At 44.2% G+C, this 27,655-nt stretch overlaps 1 protein-coding gene across 2 annotated transcripts in view; it reads right to left on the bottom strand.

The window, feature by feature from the left end:
- CD44 (CD44 molecule (Indian blood group)) overlaps positions 1–27,655 on the bottom strand; it is a 78,623-nt gene that overhangs the window by 9,106 nt on the left and 41,862 nt on the right. For both annotated transcript variants that reach the window (XM_033928681.1, XM_033928682.1), the window contains exons 3-7: positions 19,703–19,839; positions 16,401–16,487; positions 14,375–15,178; positions 6,113–6,214; positions 3,295–3,373 (exon numbers count right to left, since the gene is read on the bottom strand). In XM_033928681.1, coding sequence (XP_033784572.1) covers positions 3,295–3,373; positions 6,113–6,214; positions 14,375–15,178; positions 16,401–16,487; positions 19,703–19,839 — 1,209 coding nt within the window. The remainder of the gene's footprint in view (positions 1–3,294; positions 3,374–6,112; positions 6,215–14,374; positions 15,179–16,400; positions 16,488–19,702; positions 19,840–27,655) is intronic.

Below are 27,655 nucleotides of genomic sequence, written 5' to 3'. Positions count from 1 at the left end.
TAGATCAGGGGCAGGCAATTCCGGTCCTCGAGAGCCGGAGCTAGGTCAGGTTTTCAGGATCTTCACCATGAAAATGTATGGGATGAAGTTGAATGCACTGACCTCCTTGAGATGCAAATCTATCTCATGCATATTTATTGTGGATATCCTAAAAACCTGACCTGGCTCCGGCTCTCGAGGACCGGAATTACCTACCCCTGGGGTAGATAACCAAACACCAGAACTGTCAGTGGTTTCTTCCGGAAAGTACTAGAACTCGAATACTATATTTTCTTTGAAACACTTTTCATGGATGTCAAATTTTTATTCTCAGAACCTTCAAATAATTGTCCTAAAGCCCAGCCTGAGTCCTTTATATTAGACCGGGAGAGCTGAAAGCATTAGAAGTAACCAGTGATTAAATGATTACAATTCAACTGGGATAATACTGAAATGCATGAGAAAACATTTGTATAGACAGAAATTCAAAGTTAGATTATGTTTCTACTCAATAAAGACACTTAACAGCTTCCAACTTCCAGATGCGGATTTTTTTTTTTTCTCCTAGTGAAATACTGGCTGCTTTTGATCGACTGTCATATTTTGGCTGTTTCTATGGTAACGGTAGAAGAGGTGGGACTCGTTGGGTAACTGACAACTAGCTTGACCAATCACATAAACCACCAGTGAAGAAAGAGGAATATGAACTGTCTGGGCAATTCACCATATGGTTGACATTTTAGCTTAAATATGTCTCTCGTAGCACGATCAGAGGTCTTCTATTTCTGAGCTTATGTAGATAGTGTGACCAAAGCAAGGTTGCAATGGAATTTTCCGATCATGCTTGTATCGTATAATGCACTAGTTTGTTGCTTTAAAAAAAAAAAAAAAAAGAAGGAAGCAAACTAGATCCCAAATTATCTACTTTGGCAAGGGTCTAGCCAACACTTTTTGCAACAGGAGTGCCATTTTCCATTATGCCTAGGCAAAGTTCCTTCATGTTCGAGGAAGTATAAGACCTACTTTTCACAGAAAACAATACTCAAGCCATGAACATGTTGAAAGGAAATGTACAGGCAACATTTGTTGTCAAAATATCAATTACAACTGCAACAATCAAGTATTGTTCATCAAGAGACGATGCCAGCTTTTGAAATTTTACACTAAGCTTATGGATGTTTCAACTAAGTTCTTTAAGAGGGTTTTATTGCACAGAAGAATAGGGTTACCCGGACATGTTCTCTTTTTAGAGGACTGTCCGGGTTCCCGGAAGGACTTTCCAAAACCCAACGAGCTCCGGCCACATCTGGAGGGCCTCTGAGCATCCGCGGATGACATCACACATATCCATATATGCTCCAGGCCCTCCAGATGCGGCTGGAGCTTGTCAGGGAAGAGAAGAGGCTGTGTGGGGGTGGGGCCAGGGGCAGAATGAGGCAGGGCTGGGACAGAACAGGGCGGGGTTAGAGGCAGAACAGGGCGGAGTCATGTGTAGGGTTACCAGATGCCCCCGGACATGTCCTCCTTTTGATGACATGTCCGGGGATCTGGACGGCTTTTCAAAACCCAGTACTTTGTCCAGGTTTTGAAAAGCTGTGTCAGGCAGGGAGGAAGTCCGCGTATGTCCAGCCATCACGCCATGACGTCGAATGCATGCGCGTGACATCATCACGTACCGTCTGTGCATGTGCAGACTTCCTCCCTGCCTGGAAAGAGCAGGCAGTGGGGGCGGGGCTAAGGCAGGCTTGGGAGTGGGATTAGGGCAGGGATGGGCGGAACTACTCGGGCCTGGAGGCGTGGCTAGGGTTCCGGTTTTTCCAAAAGGACACGTTTTCCGGGTTTCTGCAGAGGAAAATATGGTAACCCTACATAGGAACATTTTAAAATCCTTACAGCCAGCAGGAATTTGCCATGTTCTTTTAGGCTTTATGAGGCTGGCATTGAGATTGTTGCAGTTGTCCAGGTTTTGCCCCATCTAAATAACTGGAACTGACATTTCAGCCATCGTGCTGTGGCTTCCAGTGGTCTCCAGTTTTTCTTTATGTATAGCGGCTTCTCAAACCTGATTGGCTGCAGCCCTCATGCCACACCCTGAAGAAAGCCACAGCCAAAGACTCCAGCTTATCCAGAATACTGCAGCCAAGTTGATCTTTGCAAAACGCAAATCTGACCACGTCTCCCCACTCCTGTCCAATCTTCACTGGCTCCCAGTGATTTCCAGAATCCATTTCAAATGCTCCTGCCTGGCTTTTAAGATCATTCACGGCATCCTTCCTCCTCTAATCCCATTATCCTTTAACTCCTCGAGTCCTGACTCCAACAGACCCGCCCAAAGATATAAACTATCCTTCCCCTCTCTACGCGGTATTCTCTATGCAGGTAAACTGGGAAAATCTCTTCTCTTCAAAATCACAGGTCTCTGGAACGACCTTACTATCCCGCTGCGGAACCTGGGCTCTCTCCAACTATTCCGCAAGCAACTGAAAACTTGGCTCTTCTCTAACATGTAATTCTATTTTCCCCCTTACTCTTCCATTCTATATGTAAGCTCATGTAAACCTTTTCCTTTCTCTTCTTATATTTTAAGTTCTTGTAAACCGTGCCGAGCTCCACTTCCGTGAAGAGGATGCGGTATATAAACTTAAGGTTTAGTTTAGTTTAGCACGACGGCTGAAACATCAGTTCCCCTTATTCAGAAGCAGCAAGACCGGGACAATTGCAACAATCAGGTAATGGATGCTTTACTAAAGCACTTTCGACTATAGAATTATTGCATTGAAATAATGCATGATAATATTGTACACAAAGGCATAGTAAGGGGGGACCACCCTGGGCGCCGTCTTGGTGGGGGTGCCGGCACCACTCTGCCCCCGCTCCTTCCACTCTTTGCCCACCCCATGCGCGCCTTCAATTCCCCGCCACCGTATCTCTAGCTCTTCGCCGGCCCGAGCAGCAGCTCCAACCTGCTGCTTGCGCCGGCCTCGGCGCACCCCTCTGGCATTACTTCCGCTTCCCACGACTATGAAGTGATGTCAGCGGGAGGGCCTGTGCCGGAATCAAGTCAGGGATGCTGCTAGCGCCGGGAAAGCTAAACAAGTATGGGGAAGGGAAGCAGAGCACGCGCGACGGGGGGAGGTTGAGAAGAGGGCCGAGGGGGGCACCTCCCACTCTCGCTACGCCAAAGATTGAACATTCTAAGGCCGATGTGACACTTGGGTGATTGCAGCGATTTAATTTGTGTGTTAACAAGGCACTGCATTTTAACATCTCTCAAACCACGGCATCTCCAGCCGGAAGAGACAAAGATTTGCTTACCTTCTCCTGCTATTGACAGCTATACAGACAGCAAGGATTAGTGCCAGTGAAATAAGAGACACTGTGACGATCAACCAATCTGTGGAAAGAGGAGCGCAAATTAGCCACATTTAAGGAGGGCCTAAAGACCACGTGATGCTCGCTTTCCACAAGATCAATAATAATAATAACTTTATTCTTCTATACCGCTATAGTCGAAAGACTTCTAGGCGGTTCACATTCGAAGAAGGCTGGACAATATGCGAATTACAGGATGCAAGAAGTGAGCGTTACATAAGAAATAGGTAGAGGACAGCAAATTGCATCGAGGTAGATAGAGGGAGTGGAGAAATTTCACTCTTTGTGGATGTCTGTTTACATGTTTAACTTGTGACTAGGGCTTCTAAAATAAAAGCCGCTCCATCTAGTTTGTGTAACTAAATTTAACCAACTGACTCTGCACCGGGAAGGAAGTGAAAAGGGGGCCTTCGTTGTATGATATGATCCGTTAAGTGTTAATGAGCCATTTAAAACGTCTGCAGGCACTCAGGTTTCCGATAACCCTACAGGCTGTGTTGGTAACTGTCACCATACTGAAAAAAAAACCACTCAAGCTTCAAGCGAAGATCCTGCCAAATGGTGTGGAAAGAGAATTAGTGTTCATTTTCTCACCCACAATTACAACTGTAAAATCGAAGAGGACATCAGATTTTCAATAAGGTCGGCTTGCTGAAGCACGCAAGTCTGATTGCATGTCAGATTAGGTTGTGCAAGGCACCACTGAGCACATAAGATGTGAATGAACACAGGCCCTCTCAGACCCATGGCTGGGTCTGGATGGGATCCTCTACTGTAGTGCTTAGGGTTCTCAGATGTCCATAAAAACCCTGCGTTTTTAGAAAAACTTTTAATTCCCTAAACTCCTATAAGATCTTTAAGATCAGACGAGAAATCACTCCTCCTAATCCCTTCACTAAGAGTCATCTACTCTAGGAGAGACACGATCTTTTCTGTCACAGCCCCTCAAATCTGGAATTCCCTCCCAGCTAATATAAGGGTTGAAAAATTGCTTGGTAAATTGAAAAACCTCCTAAAAAGCTGGCTTTTTAAGGAAGCTTTTAACTAAGTTACATACATTTTTTATACCCCCAAGACTTTTTTTTTCCCCTAAAGTAATAGAAAGAGCTATAAGTAAAATCGAGCAGGCAATCTTTTACCCATCCTTCTGTTTCAATATCCTACCCTGTTTGATTTACTTTATAAATTGTATTTAATCCATTTTATTTTTTCCTTGTGTTTGGCTGGTACATAGTTGTGTAACTCAATTGTCTGAGTAATGTGCTATTCTTATTATGTTACCCCAATTTTAATAGTTTTTGTAAATCGCATTGAAGTAAGATTTTGCGATCAAATCAAAATTTTATTAAACTTGAAACTTGATCTCCAAAACCCGGCAGTTTGCCCAGGTTTTGGAAGTCCCCGAGCTTGGGGCCGCGTCGGGGGGCCCTCTGCGCATGCACGGATGTCAACAGGATGACATCATAGGCACGCAGGCACGCACGCGCATGCAAAGAGGCCCTCTGGACTTCTGGAAAGGAGGTTTGGCTGGGGGCAGAGCTGGAGGCAGAACGGAGTGGATTAGGGCGTGGTTGGGGGGGGAGCGGAATGGGGCAAGGCCAGGTGCCCTCTTTTTTTTTTTTAAGAGGGATTCTGGCAACCCTAGCAGTACTTCTCAATCCAGTCCTCGGGCTGAGAAGCACTGCACCCTTGCCATTCAGGTTTTCAGGATATCCACAACGAATATACATGAGAAAGATTTGTATGTGCTTTCTCTTCAGTATGCAAATCTCTTGCATGCATATTCATTACGGATATCCTGAAAACCCAACTGGCTGGGTGTGCCCCGAGGACTGGGTTGAAAGCACTGCTCTAGTGACAGAAGCCCTGAAATACAGAAGGAAATCATGCAAGATTCTTTTGAGAGTTGACACTATCATACAATAGGAATTGTGAACTTAAACTCTGTCATAATTCAGACACCTCCCACTAACCCGCCCCCCCTTTTACAAATCTGCATTAGGCTATTTTTATCCCCAGCCATGGCAGTATTAACTCCAACACTCGCAGGAATTCTATGAGCATTGGAGTTCTTACTGCCATGGTTGGCGCTATAAACCGCACTACGGTTTTGTAACAAGGGATTTCAGATGTTGCTCTGATGTGTAATCCACGATAAAGCTTTTTTAAGCCATCTCAGTTTTTTTGATGTAGTGATGTCACTTCCTCTAGAAATATATCTCAGTCATTTAATATTTTTATTCCGTAATAACTGAATATGCCAAATGGACAGGAGTAACTAAAGAAAAAAAGTCCTAATCGTGTCACTGTAGAACAGCACTGTGAGGAGAAGTGACGGGGAAGTGATAACTTATTAAATCGTGTGAGAAGATCTCAGTGTGGATTGTGAAGTCAGGTGAATGGACAGGAGTGACGGTGGTGAAACTATGCATAAGAACTGGCCTTACTGGGTCAGACGAATGGTCCATCAAGCCCAGTAGCCCGTTCTCACGGTGGCCAATCCAGGTCCCTAGTACCTGGCCAAAACCCAAGAAGTAGCAATATTCCATGGTACCGATCCAGGCCAAGTAGTGGCTTCCCCCATGTCTTTCTCAATAACAGACTATGGACTTTTCCTCCAGGAACTTGTTCAAACCAGCTACACTATCAGAGGATGATCTTGCAGGGGTCTTTCTCACCCAAGTTCCACTTTACTCCCGAGTTCTAACCATCTCTCCAAAATATTGAAAATAAAATTGTAAAAAATTGCGATTAGACCTACCTGGGACTCTGGCTTTTCTGAGTCCAGGAGCATCTGTTGTTTCTTGGCTGCCGCTAAGTCCACCACTTCTGTCTCCCTTATTATGCTGAGAATTTGAATCATCTGCAGAGCAAAGTAGAAAAGTGACTGAAAAATCTTGACAGATCTGCTCACAAACTAATTAGTTAATGAGCTGTTAATAATCAAGGAGGAATTCATCAAGAGGTGCTACTATATATGCTAAGATGCCACTTAAATGCCTTTGAATTACGTTGATCAGGCCAAAGAATTTTTCTTACTGGCGGGAGCAATTATTACTTCCAAACCTTGTACATGTGCTCAACGCACAATGTGTAATGATTAACAGCACAGCTGCACCTTCACCCACAGCGCAGCTACAAGATTCATGCAGGTACAATCTTCAGAAGCCTCAGTGGCCACTAGTTTCACACATGCCACTCTGCCCGTCATTCGCCGAACTCATAAGTATTTTAACGAAACGTGCGCAGCGCTGCGTGCATCTGGAAGCGCTATAGAAATAATTAATAGCAGTAGTAAACAATATTTGGAGCCTAAGAAGAAACACATTTTTGAGAAAAAGTCTCTTATTAGAGACTTAGACCAGATAGCCTGTCATGGGCGCTGTTTCGCTCACGGCTGTGTCAAAGGCTGGTCCCAGCAGAGCAGGATTAACCAATAGGCCAAGGAGGCACTTGCCTAGGGCCCGAAATGGTCAGGGGGGGGTCCGATGAAGGAGGGCATCAACATTCTTTTTTCCAAACGGCGATGGGCCCCTCCAGCATCGATCGGCAACGCGCCCCCCCTCCCCCTCATCAACGGAAAGTAAGACAAGCAAGCAAAGCGTGTAAGAAAGGCAACGGGAACTGTAATTGTGCAAGCGGTGTTGCTTGCCCACAGCTTCCCTCTGACGCAGCTTCCTGTTTCCGCCTGGGCGCAAGGTGGGGTGGGGTGGGGCGGGGCAGGGGGCCCAGTGTACTTGTGTGTCTAGGGTCCCAGCATTCTGAAAGATGCCCTTAGCCTCTAATCACTTTACTATCTGGCGAACGAGCGCATAAAGTTGTCTATCTTTATGTGCCGAACTGACCGGGCACTGGGCTGAATATCAGCCATACCCGGTGAAGTTCTGGGTCAATGCATTCCCTGGCATTTAAGACCCAGGGTTGTGTGAGCCCGTGCCGGGCTCTTGTATCACCCTCCCCCCCCCCCCTCCTAATAGTTTTCTCGAGACCTCAGAAAGCAGGAAACTTAGCAAATGATCTTAAATGACCTCGGAAATTAAATAAATAAACAGAGCAGCTGCCTGTATAAGGACCGATGCCTGAAACTGGGAATCTATATCAGAGAAGCGGCATCAGAACTTTTACCTATACTGTTATTGTTCTGTGGTTCCACCTTTTATCATCGGCATCCTATGTGTAACTTCCGAATTCTAGTACATGTGTTTGTACATTCGCTGTATATGAAAAATTTTTCAATAAAAATACATTGACTAAAAAAAAAAAAATAAAAAATAAAGGAGTGGAGAAACCTTAGGAAGGACTTAAAGAAAGTAGAGCCAAACAATGACTCATTGGGGACAAAATATAAGAGAGTCAGGAGAAAGGAAATTGCAGGAATTCTAACTCAAAAAAATGATGTAATGTACAATTCATATGTTATGTCTCTAGATCAGGGATCTCAAAGTCCCTCCTTGAGAGCCGCAATCCAGTCGGGTTTTCAGGATTTCCCCAAAGAATATGCACATAGATCTCATGCATATTCATTGGGGAAATCCTGAAAACCCGACTGGAATACGGCTCTCAAGGAGGGACTTTGAGACCCCTGGTCTAGATGAATGGTGTTGGGTTTTTTTCCCCCCTTTGGTTGAATTAAGGGCTATATTTACTAACCAGTGCTAATGAATTAATGCACATTGCTGTACTTTTCGATGTGCCATTCCACTTCATCCATGTAATTTGTGAAACGGCTCTGCTGATAGAAATGGGGCCTGGGTTACATCAAGTACGTTGATACATTAAGACAGTGTGGCAAATCTAGCCTACGGTGGTCTGACCGAGGGCTGGGTCAGAACTCTGCGCTTAAACTCCAGAGCGCAGTGTCTTAATATATGCGCTAAAGCAAAGGTTTACTCCCTATGCAGTACACTAACGGATTGCAAATTACTATCAGAAAACGCAGTGGACGCGGCAGCGGTATGATGTAGTCGCTTGCTGCATCATGGGTAAATATCTACCTTCCCGTGAGTGTGTGAGCAGGGATTAGACGCAGGAATAAGCTAAGGTCCATTTCAGAATATGGGACAGGGATAGAATGGCCTTGGAGGTAAAGGAAAGATGGAGAGATAATAATAATAACAAATTTATTATTCTATACCGCCATCACCAGCAGTTCTAGGTGGTTAAGACAGATGAGAGACTGGACAATCAGCGAAAGTACAATCACACAGTAAATACACTAGTTACAACCTTAGAAACTCCTAAGTTAGGTAATGAATTTGTCAAACAGAGTGGACTTAACTAATTTTCGAAAAGAGCAATAAGACCAAAGCTTGATGGATACATTCAACTAACCAAGATTGCAATTTACCTGCTAGAAAGACCAATGTCCTGTCTAAAAAAAGATAGGGATGGAGCTGGGACCGATAGGGTGACGAGACGTAGATGAGGGCTAAAAGGGTACAGGAGTTGGGAAGGGGACTATGCAAATGGGTGAAAGGTGGGGGCTGGGTCAGGGCAGAAGTGGGACTGGGACCGGTAGGAGGCAATGGTGGGGGCGGGGCCGAGATGGGGACACGGGTCCTCTTTTTTGTCTTCACAAATATGGCAACCCTAGATGGGCGTGATATATAACCATCACTTCTAGATCGGAATCTGTATACTTTGGACTGCTTACATCTAAGAAGGAAGCACAAATTCCACATATGGTGCTAGAAAAAGGAACGCTAAGCATTCCTCTATACATGGCGTTTCAAGTTGGGCACCATTTTTAGAACAATAGATTGCATTGGGATCTGCACATTTATACCAACTGAAACACGGTGAAAATCCTCGTGTCTAAATTAGGCACAGATCTGCCGTGTTCTGTAACACTGCGTACAAATTCATGACTTGCTTATGCTCCTCCCATCGCCACGTCCTGTTTTCGGATCCGGACGTAAGAATTTGTATGCGCCTTTTTATAGAACAGGGCCTAGCACGATGCATATTGCCAATTAGCGCCAGTAATTATTAGCACTCAATTACTGACACCCAATTGGACGCATGCCCAAATTTGCGCACACAAGTTTGTGTGCCGTATATAGAATCCAGAGGAGAGTGCCTCCTGCAGGTTAAAAATAGCAAGTTGTCTATTTTGGTGCCCATGCTCATATGACATCTCACCAACCCTCCCCCCCTCCCAAGTGGCATAGCGAGGGAAGGAGACGTCTGGAATGGTGGCGCCCAGCATCGCTACGCCATGCGCCCTCTACTTTTCCCCGCCACTTGAGCGCCCCCTCCCCGTGCACATCTTGAAATGTTCACCGGTTCGAGCAGCATCTTCCACCTCCTGCTCTTGCAGGCCTCGCCTCCCTTCTGACATCATGTCCTGTTTTCGCAACCAGGAAGTGACATCAGAAGGCAGCCGAGGCCAGCGTGAGCTGGCGGTGGAAGATGCTGCTTGAACCGGTGAACATTTCAAGAGGTGCATGGGGGAGGGGAGGAGAAGCGCGGCAAACCCCCCCCCCCCCCCACAAAGATAGCGCCCAGGGCTGTCCGCACCCTCCCCCATCTCGTTTAAAATAACTCTTGACAGTGGTTATTTCTTAGAGCTGCACTAGGAAACAAACAGCTCACAAGTTCACCAGATGGTTTTATTTCAGAGGTCAATAGAAATCCTGATTGATGTGTTTTATGCTACCTCACAGGAAATTCCTAGCTGAGTGCTGAGTCTGGCCGAATCGAGATAGGATCTGTCTGTACTGTTGCAAGGAAGACATATCAATAAACTCACAGACTTCTCTGCTAACACTGAGTCTGTAAACCAACCTGCATGCTCTCGCTGTTCTGGAGCCTCCCCGAAAATGTTAAACGGTTATACCCCCCCTTCCTTTCATTAGAGGGGTGATGTCTAACTGTACAGTCCAGATGTTTGCTATCCCCATCAGCAGGCAGATGTTTTTGCAGGACTCTTTCAAAGAATGTGGAAAGCTGCAAAATTTGGCAACATCCGAATCCCAACTCGAGCTACCAACTTTCTTCAAAACGGGGTACACGGGCACGCTGTGGACGATTTTCAAACTACTCGCATACCTGCAAAGTACGGGGGCACTTTTTACCTATGGACCTTGCACTAACCCCTCCCCCCTTTTACAAAAGCGCAGAAGAGATTTTTAGCGCCGGCCGGCTCGTTGAATGCTCTGCGCTGCTCTGCCAGTCATAGAGTTCCTATGAGCGTTGGCGCAGCGCAGAACATTCAGTGCCCGCTAGGTGTAAATTTCCAAAGTAAATCTGCTGCCCGTACTTAGGAATTGTCTTAAGAAAAAAACAAAAAACCAGGCACATACACATTTCCACCTCCATTTTTGGGCAGATATTTTGGGGCCAATATTCAGTCCACATCAGTCAGCGATTGTCATGGTGCTCACCACGGCAGGCAGAACTTAAATTTCTATAACTTCAATGTAAAATATACCACCATTTCTCCTCTCTCCCCACTCTAGAAGACCTTCCCCCCTCCCGTCTCGTCTCCTCCCTCTACTTCTCTGCCTTTGCTCAAAGTGTGCGTCACCTTGAACCTATTTAGACATTGAGCGACTCACAAGTTGTAGATTAGATTAGAATATTCCATGCCAAGTCTAATTCAGGCACTGGCATTGAATATTTACAGATTGCATGGCTGCTGGGAGTTATCTGGGTTAATTTAGTACGATACGAAGGACAAAATGTACTATATTTGTATTTTGATTTAACTTCTTTCCAATATCAATTGAACAAAAGAATCAACTCCATAAAACTTTAAAAGTACTCTGAATCGAGTTTATTAACTGGACCCCTTTTTAAATTTCATATCATAAAACGCTTAGAATTTATGATTAGCGTTTTATCAAATTTTTAATAAACCTGAAACTTGATACCACTTACAGCCTAAGTGGTTTTCCATTCAGGTACTCAATCATTTTCCCTATCTGTCCTGGTGGGCTCACGCTCTATCTAATGTATCTGGGGCAATGGGGGGGGAGGGGGGGATTAAGTGACTTGCCCAGGGTCACAAGGAGCAGCGTGGGATTTGAACCCACAACCTCAGGGTGCTGAGGCTGTAGCTTTAACCACTGTGTCGCACACTCCCCAAATATTGTTGAGCTATGTGCTTCTCTCAAAGATCCAATTCACATGGATAGGATGCTTTCCACCCACGGAAATCACTCTGAAAACGATTCTAACTCTCCTGGGCCACAAAGGACCGATATTCAGACTGTGAGAGGCAGCCTGGTAACACCAATGCCGGGCCGTTTCCAGTGACCAGCATTGAATATTCAGGGTTTTAGTGGCCGCTGTAAGGTTAGCTGGCTTTGTGATATTCAATGCTAGTCGGATCATTTTAGCAGACTAGCTATTTATGCGGCCTTATCTTAGGCACTCAACTTAGCCAGCCAGCGTCTCTAAATAGTCATGGCTAGCCGCTAAATGGAATATTAGCGGTTAGATGGCCGAACACCGATTCACCAGCCAGGAGTCTTCTGAATGTGCTTCAAATCACCAAAAACCATCCAATTTGCACATGCAACTTGGTTCACGTTGAAATGATCATGAATATTAGGCTATGGAATTTTCCCCAAGAATAACAGCTATCCCGCTCATTTTATTCCCGACGCTTTTGTCCATTCCTTACCCGCCTCACAGCTACTCTTGGATAACAATTCAGCCTTATTTAATGAAAGCGAATCGAGAGCAAAATGTTCTGCCCTGTGAAACTCTGTAACCAGGGAGATGAGATTAATACGAGTGGGCTTGTGTTTGAAACAAAACATAGATTTCTACACAAACTCCCCGTTCTGCTTAAAAACAAAACAAAAAAAAAGAAGCCGAAAGAAAAATATTATTTTGATCCACTATCTGGTGGAGCAACGCCTGGTGCGGTAACACCCCTCTCCCGCCACTCTTTCCCGCCTCCCTGCCGTGTGCGCACCCCCCCCCTACAGAGGCAAAATAACGTTCAGAATTTAAGAAGCTGGTTGGTTGGGCTGAGAACTTTTCAACACCTACTAGTATGTGATAAAAGTGAGCCAAGTGTAGAATAATCAAGCCATTGTGACATCACCGATGAGGTTGGCTCTTATTGGTGGAATGAGACATTATGACATCACCATCTCAGCTCAGGTTACCAGAGACCGAAACTCTTCACACCAGTGGGGAGTGCTGAAAGGTTCGCAGCCCAACCAAGAAGAGAAAGACGTGGATACGGTTCAATTAATGAGCTGAAACAACGTCAAAAGAGAGAATTTCATCCATACGAAATAAGATAACGCTCCTTTCAGCGACAGTGGCAAAATAACGCTCCGAATCTAGGAAGTCGGTTGGTTGGGCTGAGAACTTTTCAGCACCCCCTCGTAAAATGTATAGAGAGTACGTGGAAATTTTTTTTTTTAATCGGACCTGTGGCACTGGATATGATTCTGTATGTTTCAGCTCATTTCCGCCTCCTCCTTGTCCCCCAGTCAGAACTTGGAAAATTCCTTTAGTATATCTGCCTGTCTTTTGTCTTTCCCCCTTTGCTTTGCACTTACTGACAAAGACTGGAACGAAACCTCCAGATTCTGTGCTCTTTTTTAGGAAACCCAGTTGTCCCTGCTGAAAATGAAAGTGGCTTATGGGGTTCATAAAAACAACAAAAGAACTGTGACGAACTTGTAGTGCATTTCGGAGATTCACTGGTGTGCTACCAAACGCTATTTCTCCAGGCTTCTTTTTGTGATATTTTTCTTTTTACCTTTATTACCATGGACCCCTGATGAAGGTTGTCCGAAACACGGACCGTGTTGGGTCCCCCGTCTGGTAAAAGGTTTTTAGTTAAGATTTATTTGTCAAAATAAAATTTGCCTGCACCGTGTACAAGTCTGCAGTTTTGGTTTGTTTGTTATGGGGTTCATAGACAACTCGGTGAAAGACAAAGGCGCGCACCGACAACTGAGCGCAAGACGGAGGTGCGCGCCGAAGAAAATTACAGTTTTTAGGGGCTCCGACGGGGGGGTTTTGTTGGGGAGCCCCCCAGTTTACTTAATAGAGATCACGCCGGCGTTGGGGGGGGGTTGGGGGGTTGTAACCCTCCACATTTCACTGTAAACTTAACTTTTTCCCTAAAAACAGGGAAAAAGTGAAGTTTTCAGTAAAATGTGGGGGGTTACAACTCCCCACACCCCCCACAACGCCCCCACAACGCGGCTCGATCTCTATTAAGTAAAGTGGGGGGTTTCCACACCCCCCCCCCCGTCGGAGCCGTAAAAACAGTAATTTTCTGTGGCGCGCACCTCCACACTGCGCTCAATTGTCTGTGTGCGCCTTTGTCCCGGCGCGCTTTTGACCTGACACCGGTTTATGGTGCCGCACCCTGGTATCTGACTCAAAGTCTGATGAAATACTTTTTCACAGTTCCCATTGGATCAGTGGATGAGATGCATTATATGAAAATATGGTCTACAGCCATTTGGGTGGCAGTTCCACAGTGATGGAACGCACCACCAGGTTCTTTAAGATTATGTAATAATGTGAAATAATTGAAAATGCTCTTAAAAACTCATCTGCTTCTCTGAGTTGTATATCTGTCCTTTCGTCTTTAAAGGATATTTGGGCAGATAACAGTTTTGTAATGTTTGTGATGTATTGATGTGATAAGATATATTTTTTATTGTAATCTGCTCAGGCATAAGTAGAATAAAAAATTTTTTTAAATAAATAAAGTGTCATATGAAAAGCAGCGTTAGTCTGAAAGTTTATACTGCAATGGCTGCCAGACTATATAAACTACCTCTCCCTGAAACTTTATGAAGACGCGATGGGCTTTTTTATCGCCGGCCGTGGCGGTAAAATCTCCAACGCTCGTAGAATTCCTATGAGCGCTGGAGTTTTTACTGCTGCAGCTGACGATAAAAAAGCCTAATGCGGCTTCATAAAAGTGTGTGTGGGGGGGGGGGAAGGTGGAATCGGAGGTTTACTGATTTGCTTCATCACAACACTTGGCATGCTCTATGCATAGCTTGCTAAACAAATGATCGTTTACTCCTCTTACCAGTCTCTGTATCTGTACCAGTCTGGGTTCCATCAGGATGGGCTTCATCCGTCTGGGTTTCATCAGGATGGGTTTCATCAGGATGGGCTTCATCCGGATGAGTTTTATCAGGATAGGCTTCATCCGTCTGGGTTTCATCAGGATGGGCTTCATCAGGATGGGTTTCATCCGTCTGGGTTACATCCGTCTGGGTTTGTTCAGGATGGGTTTCATCAGGATGAGTTTCATCTGTCTGGGTTTGTTCAGGATGGGTTTCATCAGGATGAGTTTCATCTGTCTGGGTTTGTTCAGGATGGGTTTCATCAGGATGAGTTTCATCTGTCTGGGTTTGTTCAGGATGGGTTTCATCAGGATGAGTTTCATCCGTCTGGGTTTCTTCAGGATGGGTTTTATCAGGATGGGTTTCATCAGGATGGGTTTCCTTTTGTGGAGGAACGACAATGTTCTTATCCTCCGCATCGGGAGTCTCGCTGGTATCAGGTACTGAAGTAGAGATTGGATGCTGTTTGATTTGAATTAGATTGTCTTCATCACCAGTAGCGACAGGAGAAGAAGGCTCGGTTGTAGCTTCATTAAAATAGTCAAATCCTCCAGGGATGAATGAGTCTGCTTTTGTTTGAGAATATCCAGCTGTTGTAGTGTCAATGCCAGGTTCAACATAATCAGGATCTTGAGTCATTTGCTTATGAGAAGGGTCATCGTCGTCTTTTTCATCATGATCAATCTGAGAATCTGATTTAGAGGGGGTGGCTTTCTCTTGGTACGGTGTCTCGGTTCCAGAACCTGGTCCTAAAGGCTGAGGTTCTGTTGATGAGATAAGAAAAACGTTTTTCATAAATACACCCCTTTCTGGTACACATAACTCAAGAGTATGCAATGCCACTTTTCAGATATAACGAGGATCATTTAACCCCCTTATTACAGAGATTTTGCATTCATGATGGACATTATGTTATAAACTTTATTATTCTTACGTGACTTATTATTTTCACAATAAATTAACTGTTTGGTTGATTTTTCTGACATCTCATTTGCATCTCTCTTCTGTATTGCTGCGCTATTTTTGAAGCAAAAATTATTTTTTCCTCCCCTCTTGTTTGCATTTTAGGGAAAGAAATGTACAGTAGAATTTGTAAACCAAGGACAATGAATCTTTTGAGAGTCTAGAATATTTATTGTGAATTTTGATTATCATAAGTTTTGTTTGGTTTTTATTTTTGACCTTTTTATTAGCTGGATTTAGCTCACACCTTTTTTGGTAGTAGGTCAAGGTATGTTACGTTCAGCTAGAGCAGGCCCTGTAGGGCTCAAAATCTTAGACTGTGCCTGAGATAATGGAGGATTAAGTGACTTGCATGGCATCAGGATTCAAAAGAAGCTTCCCTGGGTTTAAGCCCAGAGCTCTAGTCGCTAAGCTCCATGGTAGAGTGGGAAATTCTTCAAGTGGTGAGATTTTAAAAAGCATCTTTATATCGATATAGGAACAAATCAAAACTGATACAGAGCTGCTATGAGGAGCTCTACAGGGAAAAATGAGGAATGGACAACCCTGATCATGATTGGATGGGATGCTTATGACTACTGAACACGATGCCCTTCAGCCCAAAAGGTTAGACCTTATGAACTTCCAGGAGAGTGTGGCACAGTGGTTAGAGCTATAGCCTCAGTACCACTGCGTCACACTCTCCTGGAAGTTCATAAGCTCTAACCTTGAGGGCTGAAGGGCATCGTGTTCAGTAGTCATAAGCATCCCATCCAACCTTGAGGTTGTGGGCTCAAACCCCAAGCTGCTCTCTGGGACCCTTGGCGAGTCACTTAATCTTCCACTGCCCCAGGAACATTAGATAGACTGGGAGCCCACCGGGATTGATAGGAAAAATGTTTGACGTACTTGTATGTAAACCGCTCTGAATATGGTTGTATAACTGCAAAAAGGTGGTATACAAGTCTCCAATCCCCCCATTAGGCCTTCTTACAATATACAACAGCAATCCTGCAATACTCATTCATGTAAGCGAAACAATACCTTGCTCTTTTTGATCAGTTTTGTCCTCTTGATATAACGTGAGCGATGGTGGTAGGATGACTGGATCACATACTTTCTTCTTAGTTTCTGCATTCAAAGAAAACACAGTATTTATTGCAATTTTACTTGGAACATGGGCATGAGCAAGAGAACTCGTATAAGCCTCACTTGGCTGTTTTGAGAAAAGGACTCCCAAGAAATGAACAGTGGTGGAACATGTCATACACTCAAAGATTTTGAGTGCTTTTATTGTAAGCCACCAAGGTTTTAGGTGGATATTAAATATTTTAAATAAATAAATAACTAAACAGATTGTTTGAATGGACCCTACATTTGTAAGTTAACGGAAAAGAATAATTGGGTTCTATGGAACAACTCTTGACTTCTGTCTCTAAATACCTGATGAATTCTACAGTATACTGTAGATGCAAATCAATTCAGCTATTCCAGAGTTCCAGATTAACCTTAAAGTCTTAGGCTTCGTTCCTTCTGAGCAAGGAAGGAAAAGCAGAAGCGCGGAAGGCATGAAAAAGTGCCGAGTGATCTGCTCTTGAACTCTGAAGATGGGTTACCAAAGCTGAGTTCGAAGACACCACTCTTTATTTGTATGCCGCCAATACCTCCATGAAGTTCACAGTGGTTTACACGAGTAATTACGGTGATAGAAATTGAAAACAAGTATTACAATATTTAGACATTAAGGTGGAAGTTACACCATCACATACCGTCTGTATCTATAGGAATAAGGCTTGGGAAACCACCTTAGATGCCATTTTAAACAGTGAACAAAACAGTTATTTTATGCAATTAAGATTCTTTTGCCAAGAATGCAGTTTTATTAGAAACCAATGTGGAAATGTTTGCCAAGAACAGAATGATGTGGATTTGGTTCAATCAATGATCTGAAACAACGTCAAAAACATATAATTTTGTATCTGCAAATTGACAGCTCACGAAATACGATAACACTCTTCAGCTATAGTGGCATAATAATGCTCAGAATTTAGTTGGGATGAGACCTTTCAGCACCCCCTCATATGTAACAAAAGCTAAGTATAGGACAATCAAGCCACTGTGACATCACTGATGAGGTTGGCTCTTACTGGTGGGATGAGGCCTTATGACATCACAGTATCAGCTCTGGCTACCAGAGACTGCAACTCTTCACACTACCAGGGGGTGCTAAGAAGTTCTCAGCCCAACCAAGAAGAGAATGACGTGGACATGGTCCAATCGATGATCTGAAACAATGTGAACATAGAATTTCAGGTCTTCCAATCGGCACAACAAAATACGATAACACTCTTTTCAGCTACAGTGGGAAAATAACGCTCAGAATTTAGGAAGTTGGTTGGCCTGAGAACTTTACAGCACCCCCCTCATACGTCGCTTAAAAAAATCAGCACCGACCAGTGCGGCGCTAAGCGCGACTCTAGAAAAGTTTTAAAAAAATAAAGATAAATAGCGTGCATTAGCCAAAAAATTATCACCTGCTTAAAAGGAGGTGGTAGCGGGTAGCGCGCGGGGCAATTTAGCACGCGCTATTCCACGGGCAATTTAGCGTGAGCTATTTGTAAAAGGAGCCCTAAATCTGATCATTCAAAATATGCATTTAAGTACTGAATATTCCATAGGAGATATTGCTGCTATTGCTATTGTTTCTCAAAAATGGGGTATAAATATTAATAGTGATATTTGGCTAGCTTTATTCTTTATTTGTATTGTATATTAGCATATATTATGATATTATTATATGCAGGAAAATGAAATTATTGAATGATATTTATGTTACCTGTATAGATAATAGTGGAATATGTGGAATATCTTTTGTTCTTTCATTTGTATGACACTGTTTTTGATTAAAAATCAATAAAGAATAAAAAAAAAAAAAGGGAGATATTCTGCAATACCCTCAGCACTTTAATTCCTAGAGGCCAATATCACTTAGCGCTTAGCCATCACTACATTTAGGTGCACAGGATTTATGCCAGCATTTTCTCGGTCTAAATGCCTGCACCTAAGTTCTGCGCATAACTCAATGAGCATTGGGAGCAGCGCGGGCCATTCAGCGCAGCTCCCCGCGCTAGAAACGGCTATCGCAGTTTCGTAAAAGGAGGCCATAGTGCTCCTGGATTTTGTATATTTTGAAAAAAACCCATGAAAACTATTTTTCATAAAAATCCGTTGCATAGATCTGGAAACACTAATATGACAAAGCATCAAACTCAAGTGCGACTTCCTGTATTTTGACTTCACGAAGCAATTCTTTAAAGCAATTTAAATAGGCAAACTAGGTGTCTGAAAGTTTCCCAAACAAGGCAAGGTCAAGTGAGGCAAATAGAAATATCATCTACAGGTTCCATTTTTTCAATCTACAGGCTCTGTTTCCAACGGAAGAAGTTCCCATACAAAAAAAGCCAGGGCACCTGCTCATATTCCTACAGGGCAATTTTCAAAGAACATAAGAATTGCCGCTGCTGGGTCAGACCAGTGGTCCATCGTGCCCAGCAGTCTGCTCATGCGGCAGCCCTTAGGTCAAAGGCCTTATTTGATTCTAGCCTTACTTGCGTATGTTCTGTTCCAGTAGGAACTTATCCAACCTTGTCTTGAATCCCTGAAGGGTGCTTTCCCCTACAACAGCCTCAGGAAGAGCGTTCCAGACATCCACCACTCTCTGGATGAAGAAGAACTTCCTTACGTTTGTACGGAATCTTTTCCCTTCTAACTTTAGCGAGTGCCCTCTCGTTCCCTTCACCTTGGAGAGGGTGAACCATGTCTCTTTCTCTACTAAGTCAATTCCCTTCAATATCTTGAATGTTTCAATCATGTCCCCTCTCAGTCTCCTCTTTTCAAGGGAGAAGAGGCCCAGTTTCTCTAGCCTCTCGTTGTACGGCAACTCCCCCAGTCCCTTAACCATTTTTGTCGCTCTTCTCTGGACCCTTTCCAGTAGTACTATGCCCTTTTTCATGTACGGCGACCAGTGTTGGACGCAGTATTCCAGGTGGGGGCGTACCATGGCCCGGTATAAGGGCATGATAGCCTTTTCAGATCCGTTTGTGATCCCCTTCTTAATCATTCCTAGCATTCTGTTTGCCCTTATCGCCGCCGCCGCACATTGCGCGGACAGTTTCATTGACTTGTCTACAAGTCCTCCCAAGTCTATATTTTCCCCTGTAACGCTGCAGGTAAAGTGCCTCTACAGTTTGTCGGAATGTAGGCAGTTTTGGAAATTGCCCTCTCGACGAACATCACACATTGTCCATTTTATATCTCCAAAAACTATTTACATCAACAGTAAATACCTGAGGCATTGAAGCAATAGACATCATATCGGTCAGTTATATTTGAGGTAAGAACATAAATGCCCGTGTTGTTTGCAGCACAAATTGGATGGGGGTGGATGCGAGGGACGACAATGTTTTCTTCTATCCATCCGTACCTGCAACAAACGGTGAATACAGCCATTAGCATCAGCACCTTCCATGCTACAGAAGAGATTTCTTGCAAGCAAAACACAGACCTAACGCTTAAAAAATTCAAACAATAGCCGGATAACTTTTGATTGGATTAATTTAATACATTTCTGGGCTAGATGTTGAGAGATAGTATTCGTTTCATAGACCAAAATGTCAGGTTTTGTTATTGTTTTGACCTAAGGAAGGGAATATTATCTTTCAAGACGGGTCAAGGAATGGATTAAGTTCAAGCAATGCAAAGTTATTCCCTTACATTTGTTTTCTGGATCTTTATTTCTGTGCTTTGAAGTAGACAAACTAGGCAACTACAAGGCTTTATTCAAGCTCAGAGAACGGCTTTCCGTAACTCTGTGGATTTTAATCACCTCAGTTCCCTTGCTGATATACAAGAAACAGCCAAGCGGGTTTCTGAGGGCAAACATTCCTCATTGCCGTACATCTTGGTTATATTGCTCATGCGGGGACAACCCCCCAAAGGCGACACATGAGTTTGACATTTACAGAAGATAAAATCATAGTTCAGCAACTCAAGCTTCGGGCCACAGCATCTTGAATAGCGTTGATCAAGCAAAATCATCGAGCTACACAGAATTTAGTTTGGTTGATTACAGATTTGCTATACTGCCTTTTGAGAATAAACAAAAAAAAAAGGTTCATAAAAACATAACAAGTCAAAAAAATAAAAAAGATGCAAAAATACTCAAGAGAGTTATTTGACATAATATAAACAAGCAAGTGTGAAGTGAAGTTTAGTTTAGCTAAAAGGCTACAAATATATACAGTTTGGTGACGAGGAGGGCAACGGCGTGCCGACAATTCCGCATTGATATTTGAGCGCAGGAGAAAAGCGTGCTGCTGCTTCCGCCACTTTGAGGCTTTCCCTTTTGTGCTCTAAGGGTGTGTGGGGGGGGTCCCCCCCACCCGAATACACTTAGAAGTCCTTGTGCTCCCGTTGGGGGGAGATGTGGGGGGGGACCCCCCCACTACATTGAAAACTCCCGAAGAGCAAAAACGGGAAGGAGAACAGGAGTTCCCCCCCCCCAAACCCAATGGGAGCGCAAAGACTTCTAAGTGTAGTTGGGGGGGTTCCCCCACACCCCCCTCACAGTGTATAACGGAACACCTCAAAGTTGTGGAAGTGGTGGCACGCTTTTCTCCTACGCTCAAATGTCAGCGCGGGATTGTCGCGGTTTTGACACTCTACCTTTTAGTTTAGTTTATTAGCATTTCTAGCCCACCTTTATCCAAGGCGGGTTACAAAATGTACATACATAACAATTGACAAAACAACTCTCACCAAATGACATAGTTCATGGTACAGAGTGCACTATTTCAGTTATTACATTGCGTTAAGTCATAACACAAAACAGACGTTTTTTAACATTTGTTTAAAATCCTGCAAACCTTTCAACTGTCGTAAATACACAGGTCATTTGTTCCACTCCATAGGTCCTACGCAAGAGAACACACTTTTCCTTGCATTCTCATTAGGAAGGCTTTTTGAAGATGGAACAATCAAACTTGCCTGCGTGGAAGATCTTAATTGACTAAAACTCAAATAAACCATCAGCAGTAGTTTGTATTTGTATGTGATTTACAATTTCAAAGAAGATACAAGGGAGGGAACTAGAAAACCAGTGTCTCTAAAACTCTCTCGAGCCGGGGCACGCTAAAGGTAGTGGCCACGGCTTGAGGCACCCAGAAGTCCCCAGACATCATTGTGATGATGTCAGAGGAGGAGCGGGACCGCGGCAGCAGGAATGTGGTGCAGAGGCCGATGGCAGCCTGCTAGATTCGCTAACGCACCGGCGATCCTCTGCAGGCTACCATAATTAGCTTTAAAGGCGAGACCAAGAGGCCAGGGGGAGAAGCCAGAAGACGCTAGAGAGAAGGGGGAAACATGCAAGCCTTCGGCGAATCGGGCAGCACTATGCAACATTGGCGCTGTACCATGTAGGCACGTCAGCTGGCGTGCGCCTCTCTTCCTCCTCAGTGTGCTGCGGAGGCACACAGTTTGTGATACACTGTAGAAAACAGCACAAAAACACAGGCTCAAAACAAGATCTCTGTAAATTGTAACCAGTTCTGAACTCTCCTGGACAGACTGGATTTAAAACCAAATAAATAAATAGGGAAGTGTTACAACTTATCCAGGATAGTTGGGTAAGGAAAAAACAAACGGATGGATGAACGTCCTTAGTTAAAATTCTTAGAGGTTGGAACGTGTATCAAATGCCACATCAGAGGAACGTGTATCAAATGCTAGTGCAAAATAGTAAGTTTTTAGTTGAGATTTGAAATTTGCTGTAGGTTGCCGAGTCCTGAGATAAAAAGGGAAAGAAATCCACAGAGTAGGGGCAGCAACAGAAATGCAAGCATTCCTGTGCATGTCTAGGAACACCTGTCTAAAAGATGGAATGCTCCAAAAAGTGTTTTTGTGAAGAGAAAAGGCTCCTCCGTTTTGGGTAAGGGAAGAAAAGCAGAGAGGACGGGGAGGAGAAAAGGGTAGAGGGAACCAGTGGCGTAATGAGGGGGAGTGGTGCCCCTCACCTGCCCTCTTCTCCACCCTCTCCCCAACCCACGCTGCCCTGTGCATGCCCCCTTCCCTTCCCCCGTTAGGATAGCCTTTTTTCCATCTTAACTTTGTGCAGTTTCTTAGCCAGTTAGCAGACTGAAGATCTCTGCTAAGCAGCTAGGTTTCTGCACCATCCTATCTTGGCCCCCACACCACCCACAAACTAGCTGGTTTCGGCATGGGCAGTTAGAGCAGCTCTGTCCAGTTAAGTACCATTAAATATCCATAGTTAGCCCTGGACAAAGTGGTGTAGTAAGGAGGGTGGGCAGGGTGGACCACCCCAAGGACTGTTTTCGTGGGGCTGCAGGTACCTCTCCACCCCCTCCCCCCCTCACTCTAGAGAATGACACGGGGAAAAAAATTTGTCCCCGTCTCCGCCCCATCCCTGTGAGCTCTTCCTCGTCCCATCTCCACAAGCTCGTTCCCCGTCCCGTCCCCGCAAACCATCTGATCTCATCCTCACAATATCTCAATAATTGTCTCTCCTCCTTTCCTCCCCTCAGATCTGGTATCTGTCTCCCCAATCCAGCATGTGCCTTTTTTTCCTTTATCCCCTCCTTCCATCCAGTTCTCTTCAGCATCTGTTCCATTCTCTCCTTCCCACTTTCCTTTAGTGCCTTCTCCCCTCTTTCTCCTACTCACTTTCCTTCAGCGTCTTCTCCCCATTTCCCTTCAGCGTCCTGTTTCCGGTTGCATCAGAGGAGAAGTTTCAGGCAGCCACACTTGACTTCAGAAAATGATCTGGCTGCTTGCTGAGAGAAAAATAAAATTGCCAGCAAAGGTAAGGGAGGGAGGGAGATGTCCAGACCGCAGTGATTGGGAGGAAGGAGGGGGCTGCTGGACTGTGTGATTGAAGATAAGTATTTTGCGTGCGTTCCCTCAACTGCTCCATGGAGTTACCTGCGGGTAACAGTCACCGTGCCATTCTCTACCCCACACCACAGATTCAGGAATGACGCATGGCCACATTAAGAGCAGTGTGTGGTTGTTCATGCTGTACCTTAGAGGGAACACTGGGACCGTTGGCCCTTTTGTCAGCTGGGAGCAGAATCTGAAAATCTACAAGTTTTGAGTTACGTACAAATCCGACTTAAGGACAGTTTTAAAAACGAAACTCCTTCTTAACCCGGGGACTACCTGTATTCATGGTTACGGGTGTTTCTAAAAATGTTTACTGCTGCAGGCTGATTATTGACCCAAATATAATTATAATTATTAGTTACCATAATTATTATTTTACATGGCACATAACAAACAAAAACTTGAGCCATGTTAAACAGAAGCTTAGGAATTATCCAGGCATGGTTGCAAAATAGAATTTTAACCCAGCAAAGTTGTTTTTTGTAAGTCCACTGCTAACAAATCTGAAATGTCAAAGTTTTGTAGAAAATCTTCCACTCCATTGTCAAAGCCTCCTGCAATGACAGAAACTTGACAAGGCTTGTTCTAGGGCAGGGGTGAGCAATTCTGGTCCACGAGAGCCACAGGCAGGTCAGGTTTTCAGGATATCCACAATAAATATGCACGAGATGGATTTACATCTCAAGGAGGCTGTCTTATATAATTCATTTAGACCATAGTGGAATTTAAGAGTGGACACTGTACTCTGGTGGGATTTGCTCCTGTCCCACAAAGCAATTTCCTCACACAGATGGAGTAAAAGGCAGGAGGGCAGGTAGCTTAGGGCTCCAGGAGGACAAGGCCTGGACTGGGAGTAAAATGCACTTTTTTAAAGTTTATTGCAGGAAGCAGGGCCTTGGCGAGCTATGTGAGGGCAGCAGTGTGCCACACAGGGCACAAGAGGGGCAGGGGCTCCAAAACTGTGTCCAGTCCATTGCCTTTCCTGCTTGGCTGCAATGCATTAGGCGTGAGAGGAGCTCGGGGGGGGGGGGGGAGGGGGGGAAGGAAGTGGCAAATGGGGCATATTTTCAGCTTAGGAGTGGGTGTTTCTGAAAATGAATTGACATGAAAAATGAGCAGTTTTACTTCACTTTCCTTCCATCGTATTTTCTAAATGAAACGGGACATTTTGTTAGGCTCCCGGCCAAAAAGGACCCAAAGGCTTTGTCGCCGTGCAGACAGCCTGAAAATTGCTCTTCTGCCGTAAAAGTTTTCCTAAATACTGGGACGAAACACTGAAGATTAATGAGCCGCATCTCTTTGGGGTTCCTGCCAGGGAGGGGCATGAAGGTAACGGATGAAACCGTGCTTTATACACGACTGTCCACATTTGGCCATCCAAGACTTTCTGGCTCTAATTCAGAGAGACTAGGATGAAATCAGGGTTTCTGCTATTTTTGAATTTAAATTATGGGTGGAGCAAATTGGCTGGTTTCAATCGGTTTTTTTTTTTAAGCCTTTATTTACCGCCTCTATAAATGAGTTTCTGAATGCATCCCTTTTGGAATTTTAAGAATTGCTCACCCAAATGAATCTGAGGTTGAAGTGGAAAGAACGTCAAATTAGAGAATAACAAAGGCACAAATTTTTCCCCGCCCCCCCCGGGAACTCATTTTCTCGTCCCGGCGAGTTCTTTTCCTGTTTTTGCCCCATCCCTGCATGCTCCATCCTCATCTGCACAAGCCTCAAACACTTTAAAATCATAAGTGTTCGAGGCTTGTGCGGTTAAGGCAGAGCTTACGGGAACGGGGCAGGGACAGAGACAAAACTTGTGGGGAGGAGACGGGGAAACTGAGTTCCTGCAGGGAAGGAGACAAATTTGTCCCCGTGTCCTTCTCTACACTGCACCACTTTAGAAATCCAAATGTAGTAAAAGTGATCCAAGTGTAGGACAATCAAACCATTGTGACATCACTGATGAGGTTGGCTCTTATTGGTGGAATGAGGCATTATGACATCACAATGCCAGCTCTGATTATCAGAGGCTGAAACTTTTTACACTTTTTATTTATTCAATTTTTTATACGGTTCTCCCAAGAAGAGAATGACACGGGGACAAATTTTTTTCCCATCCAAGCAGGAACTCATTTTCCCGTCCCCACGAGTTCTTTTCCTGTCCCTGTCCCATTTCTACAAGCTCCATCCTCATCTGCACAAGCCTCAAACGCTTTAAAATCCTAAGTGGCAACATTCTAGAGCTCAGACTGTGATGTCATAATGCCTCATTCCACCAATGCCTAAGCTCCGTCCTCATCTGCACAAGCCTCAAACACTTTCAAATCCTAAGTAGCAACATTCTAGAGCTCAGATTGTGATGTCATAATGCCTCATTCCACCAATGCCTAAGCTTCGTCCTCATCTGCACAAGCCTCAAACACTTTAAAATCATAAGTAGCAACATTCTAGAGCTGAGATTGTGATGTCATAATGCCTCATTCCACCAATGCCTAAGCTCCGTCCTCATCTACACAAGACTCAAACGCTTTAAAATCCTAAGTAGCAACATTCTAGAGCTGAGATTGTGATGTCATAATGCCTCATTCCACCAATGCCTAAGCTCCGTCCTCATCTGCACAAGCCTCAAACGCTTTAAAATCATAAGTGTTCGTGGTTTGTGCGATTAAGGCAGAGCTTACAGGAAAGGGGACGGGGCAGCGGCAAAACCGATAGGGATGGGACGGTGGAAACTGAGTTCCCGCGGGGATGGGAAAAAAATTTGTCCCCGTGTTATTCTCTATGTCAAATTCATTTGCAGGAAAGATAAAGAAAGATGCTCTGAAATATTAACGGAGTGCTCTTAAGACTTGGCTTTTCTGTGTGTGCACATGCAGGACGGAATCCAATAAAGGGCACTGACAATTTTGTCGCTGAAAAAAATTGAGCGCTAAGGTCCTGATTCTATAAACGGGGCCTAAAACGTAGGGGCTGGATTCAGAAGTAACCCCAGAAAATACTTTTTCACGGAAAGGCCTGGTGGAGGTGGTGGAGAAGAAAAATGTATCTGAATGGTTTGTAGACAAAAGCGCACAGGACAATCGCGCGAGGACAAAGCCGCTAAGACAAATGCGTCAGTGCGCCGGAGTAAAAGGTAACTTTAAAGCACTCTGAGGAGGGGGGGGCTGGTGGATCCCCCCCCATTAGAGAGGAAAGTGTAATTTTTCCCAATGTTTTAGTGAAAAATTACAGTTTCCTCTGTAAGTGGGGGTTTACCCCCAACCCCCCCCCAACGGCAGCAGCAACACTTCTAAGTAAAAGTGGGGGAATTCCCCCACCCCCCCCCCTTGTAGCGCTTTAAAGTTACCTTTTAATCTGGCGCGCCGACATCCTGCGCGCATTTCTCTTAGCGGCTTTGTCCGCGCGCAATTGTCCTGCGGGCTTTAGTCCCGTCACCATCTGAATTCGTGAAAGCTTGGGACGTTGGATCTCTTAAGGAGCGGAGAGCAGACGGCATGCTTAGGCCTTCGTTTTAAATATTTCTATCTACATGAGGGGCCGCTGAAAATGTCTCAGCCCAACCAACAAAGTTGCGGCAATTATCAAGTTTTATTTTACATTTGATGAATCGCCTATTTCAAAATTCTAGGCGATGTACATAATATAATAAAGAAACTATAACCTAATTACAATAAAATCAATTGTGACTGACATGAGAGATAGGGAAGGAGGGTAAAGTTACAATGGGGAAGAGGAAAAAACAACAAAAAAACCAGGAAAAAACGAAAGGTAGGGTATAAAATTTTCGAAGCATTTCTTGCATATTTGTTTGAGCCAAATCTACAGTTTAGAGGAAAAAAGTAGTTAAAGACGTCCATAAGTTTAATTATAGATCAAAGGCGTCCTTAAATAAATGAGATTTTAAAAGCTTTTTGAATACTATAATATCACTTTCTATTCTAATAAAATGAGGAAGGGAATTCCACCGTTGTGGGCCTGCAACAGTAAACATGTCAGCTCTTCTCGTTCCAATGATTTTTAAAGAAGGCACAGTTAATAAATTTTGATTAGATGAGCGCAAAGATCTTTGGGGTTTGTAAGGGATAAGTGATTTTAAAATAAATTGTGGTTCGCTAAATGTGAGGGACTTAAAGATTAGGAACATCAGTTTGTAGAGGATCCTATGGTTAACTGGTAACCAATGCGCGTCTATTAATAATGGGGAGACGTGATCGAATTTTTTTGCATTGTAGATTAATTTTATGGCCGTGTTCTGAATGATTATACGCTTAGTCCAGCGATTTTCCACTTTTTTCATTCTGTCGGAAAAATACGGAGCGAAAAAAAAAAGTTGACTGGACTAAGTGTTT

Source organism: Geotrypetes seraphini, chromosome 19, assembly GCF_902459505.1.
Source record: "Geotrypetes seraphini chromosome 19, aGeoSer1.1, whole genome shotgun sequence".
Lineage (NCBI taxonomy): Eukaryota > Metazoa > Chordata > Amphibia > Gymnophiona > Dermophiidae > Geotrypetes > Geotrypetes seraphini.
This window is presented reverse-complemented; position numbering and strand designations above follow the sequence as displayed.